The sequence below is a fragment of the Limulus polyphemus genome, unplaced genomic scaffold (assembly GCF_000517525.1).
Source record: "Limulus polyphemus unplaced genomic scaffold, Limulus_polyphemus-2.1.2 Scaffold660, whole genome shotgun sequence".
NCBI lineage: Eukaryota > Metazoa > Arthropoda > Merostomata > Xiphosura > Limulidae > Limulus > Limulus polyphemus.
This window is the reverse complement of record NW_013666270.1, coordinates 329414-332949: the sequence shown is the minus strand read 5'-3', so window position 1 is coordinate 332949 and position 3536 is coordinate 329414. Positions and strand designations below refer to the sequence as shown.

The following is a 3536-nucleotide window of genomic DNA, read 5'->3' as shown; positions in this document are numbered from 1 at the left end:
AAGTTTTTGTTGAATTTCACACAAAAATACCCAAGGATTACCTGCACTGGTGGCTGGTGCTGCTAGCTATCTGACTTTTAAAATTGGTGAAAGTAGCAGGTAGCTTTGCCGTAACAAGAGTGAGCATGTTTGGTGGCAAGAAATGGAATCAAGCCCAAAACCCTTGAATCACTAAATATTTTTATTAAAAATTTTAAGCAAATTATAAAACAAATTTTATTCTACAAATCAGTGAGTAAATACAAAAGATTTACCCCCCCATCATAAAAAGTAATTGGGCCCCCCTACATACATTTCCCTATAATTGTAGTTACAATTCTGGCCGATTGATATCATTAACTGAAAATTCAAAATTCAACCAAACTTAAATTGTATCTAGTTTATTTTTGAATTACACATATCAAATTTTGGGCCACTCATGTTAAGCATTGGTGAAAAGTGAAGTACGTAGTAGTACGCATGGTATAACTATATTTCCACCATGATAGTACAGACCACTAACTGAGGCAGTCAGTGTATGTACTCAGTTTACTCTGTCCTTCCTCGAAATGCTTTTACTATAATAGAATAGCACATCCACCCTTTAGTTAAAATAAATTAAATTGTATGTCTCCCCTTGCTGAAGATTAAGTTTGCCAGGCATTTTGGCCTGGGCTCCCCCACAATTGTGGGAACATATTTATGCCATTGTTGCAAATATAACCATGATTTCCAACATGTGCATGAAACAATCATTTAAACAAAAAACCACCTCAAAAGTTGAAGTTCATAATGGTAAAAAAAAAATCCCCAAATATATTGACAACACTGCTTGTTTGTTAAAGATACGTAATAGAATGTTGAGATGTAAAAAGAAACAAAGTAAATTATTTTGAAATTGTGATGTTTAAAAAAACTTTGGGAAATGGAAAAACTTCAGTGACTGTAGGAAATCTGCTGCTTTAGTTTAATGGGTGATTTGTCAGAGTAAGAAATGTATAGTTTGAGCATCGTAATTTATTCTTGTTATTTAGCAGAAAAAGATAAACGAAATAAATAAAAGACTGAAAATCAACAGAACTAAACTTTATTTTGCCAATTGTTTGTTTTAGGCAATGAATTCATAAGGGACAGGTTCTAGTAATTCAGGTTCATTGTTCTTTGTATAGACCACATGGGCTTCTCTTGGTTGGGCTGCCTGAAAATTGAAATTAACCAGTTTCCATAAAATATACAATAATGGCTGATAACAAACAAAATGAAAATTTGGAAAAACCTTTAAAAGAAAAACATCTATATCATGTATATAAGGAATACAAGTTATATTACATTCCTACATTTGTAATAACAATTACTGAACTAAAAGCAATACCGGGCAGTTGGTTATTTGGCATTTATTGTCACAAATGCAATATTGAAAAACTTTTGCAGTCATGTTAAGTGCTTCTAGTATATTTATTCACAGCCAAAATTCCTAGCCTCTTTGCTTGTGCAGTAAAGCATAAATTACAGTTTCCATCCTTATGTCTTCTTATCATCTAACAATGTAAATTGTAGCTAGTGTTTATTTTTGAATTACATACATCAAGTTTTGGGTCTGTCAGGTTATGCAAATAAAACATTACAAGAAGCCTACTACTTAAGCTTAGTTCCCAGGTAAACAAAGTTTCCATAACATAAACTGAAAGATTCAAGTTTCCAGTTATCTGACAGGTAAACATGTTAGCTCTTTCAGCATGGGCTCAGTACCTGGGACCGACCTTGTAACCATTTTGTGTTTGTTATAGTTTTCATGCTCTAACTTTTAAAATTAGTAAGCAAATGTTAACGAAATTTGGCAAAATATCACTAAACATTACACTGCTTTCATATGCAAAATATAAATTTTTTATGAAGTCTTGAGGTTTGTAGAGAATATTTTTCTCATGCCTCTTTCTTTTCACATGTTGCCTATCTATCACACAAAGTAATTTTCATTTTAAGATTCAAAATACTTTTATGCATCAGAAAATTTTCAAATTACACATGCAATCTTTATAATGTCCAGATAGTTATCAATCATTTCTTAAGAAGAAAACTATATTTTATCTGTTATTTTCAGTATTTACTTCAGTAATGTATATTTCTAAAATTTGCATTTAATCTATAGTTTGATACCAAATGTACTGACATAAGTTCATGAAATAGTAGTTCAATAAAATTCTGAATGCAAGTCAACAAACGAGATGACATGGTCTTTCACCCATGACCCGTCTTGAAAGGGTTAATGAACATATGTTAGGAATAGTTTTTAAACTCTCATATAATGCTAGCAAAAAGTCAAGTCTCTCAGACTTGCAAGTTATAAAAATGATTAACTGAATAAGTTTAATAATAAATTCAATAGCAATGTCTGCTTCTACACAGTTTACTACAATATTCAGTTACTGATTCAACAAATATATACATCTGAAACTTGTATTATATCATTAACTAATGAAAGGTACATTTTGCAACATGTATAGTGAAAATATTCCATCACAAAATATAATAATGATATACCAAAAACTTAGACATGCAGATGCAAGGTACAGTAAAAATTTAAAAACTGTAACCAAGACCCACAGTAGTGTGTCATGAGGCCAAAACAACCTGCAAGACAGTGTGTTAACAACAGGAGAAACAGTTTAGCAATTTTTCACTTTTTCTAACTCAGGCTGTGATAATTCAAACTATCACACATTTTCAGTGGATGTGCTCTGCTGGACACTTACTTCACATACCAAATTTCAAGGCAACCTATCAAAAATTACACAAGATATAAAATCTCCTATTGTGATTGAATTTCTACCCCCCCCCCCCCCCCCATCTTTGATAGAAAAACACACTTAACTTTCATGGATTTGTTTCTAATTTGGTACAACAATAGATGTTTACAACCTACAGTTAGATTTATATATAAGCCACATGTGCAAAGTTATTCAACAAAAACTTCTCAATTTTGGCCAAACTTTTTGTGCATGCCTATGCAAATATCACGTGACTTACAGGTCTGAAGTTTTTACTACAGTTTCACCTAAGAGTAAAGGTGACCAGTTTTCAGTTTTTGTCATTCAGATTAAAGCATGAACACTATAGGGTTAAAATTATATGCTGATACATAGGTATTTGTTAGAACAAGCAAACTAGATTAGCAGTTTCTAGCTCAAGTTTTCAAAACAATCATACAGGTGGATGATTATTATTCCTTGCCAACTTTTAAGCACGTGAAATTAGCTTAAGCAATTAGCATAAATAATGTTGTTTGATAAGGATATACCAAGAGCATTCGGGTGATCACAAGAAACTGTTAACCCTTTCGAGATGGGTCACAGGTGAAAGGCCATTTCATCTCGTTTGGTGACTTACATTGAAAATTTTATTGAACTACTATTTCATGAATTTATGTCAGTAAGTATGGTATCAAACTGTAGATTATAATTCAAATCTTAGTATTATACATTACTTAATTTGAAAGTAAATATTAAAAACATTGATTTTTATTTGTGTTGTGTGGTATATTAAATGCAGCACTGGTT

The 3536-nt window shown here is 31.6% G+C and overlaps 1 protein-coding gene across 2 annotated transcripts in view; it reads right to left on the bottom strand.

Annotated features, from left to right (window-relative positions):
* Window positions 1-1049: 1049 nt before the first annotated feature.
* The window catches only part of LOC106459781 (60S ribosomal protein L21-like), a 23256-nt gene continuing 20769 nt past the window's right edge, over window positions 1050-3536 (bottom strand). For both annotated transcript variants that reach the window (XM_013919439.2, XM_013919440.2), the window contains exon 5: window positions 1050-1177. In XM_013919439.2, coding sequence (XP_013774893.1) covers window positions 1088-1177 — 90 coding nt within the window. In that variant the 3' untranslated portion in view covers window positions 1050-1087. The remainder of the gene's footprint in view (window positions 1178-3536) is intronic.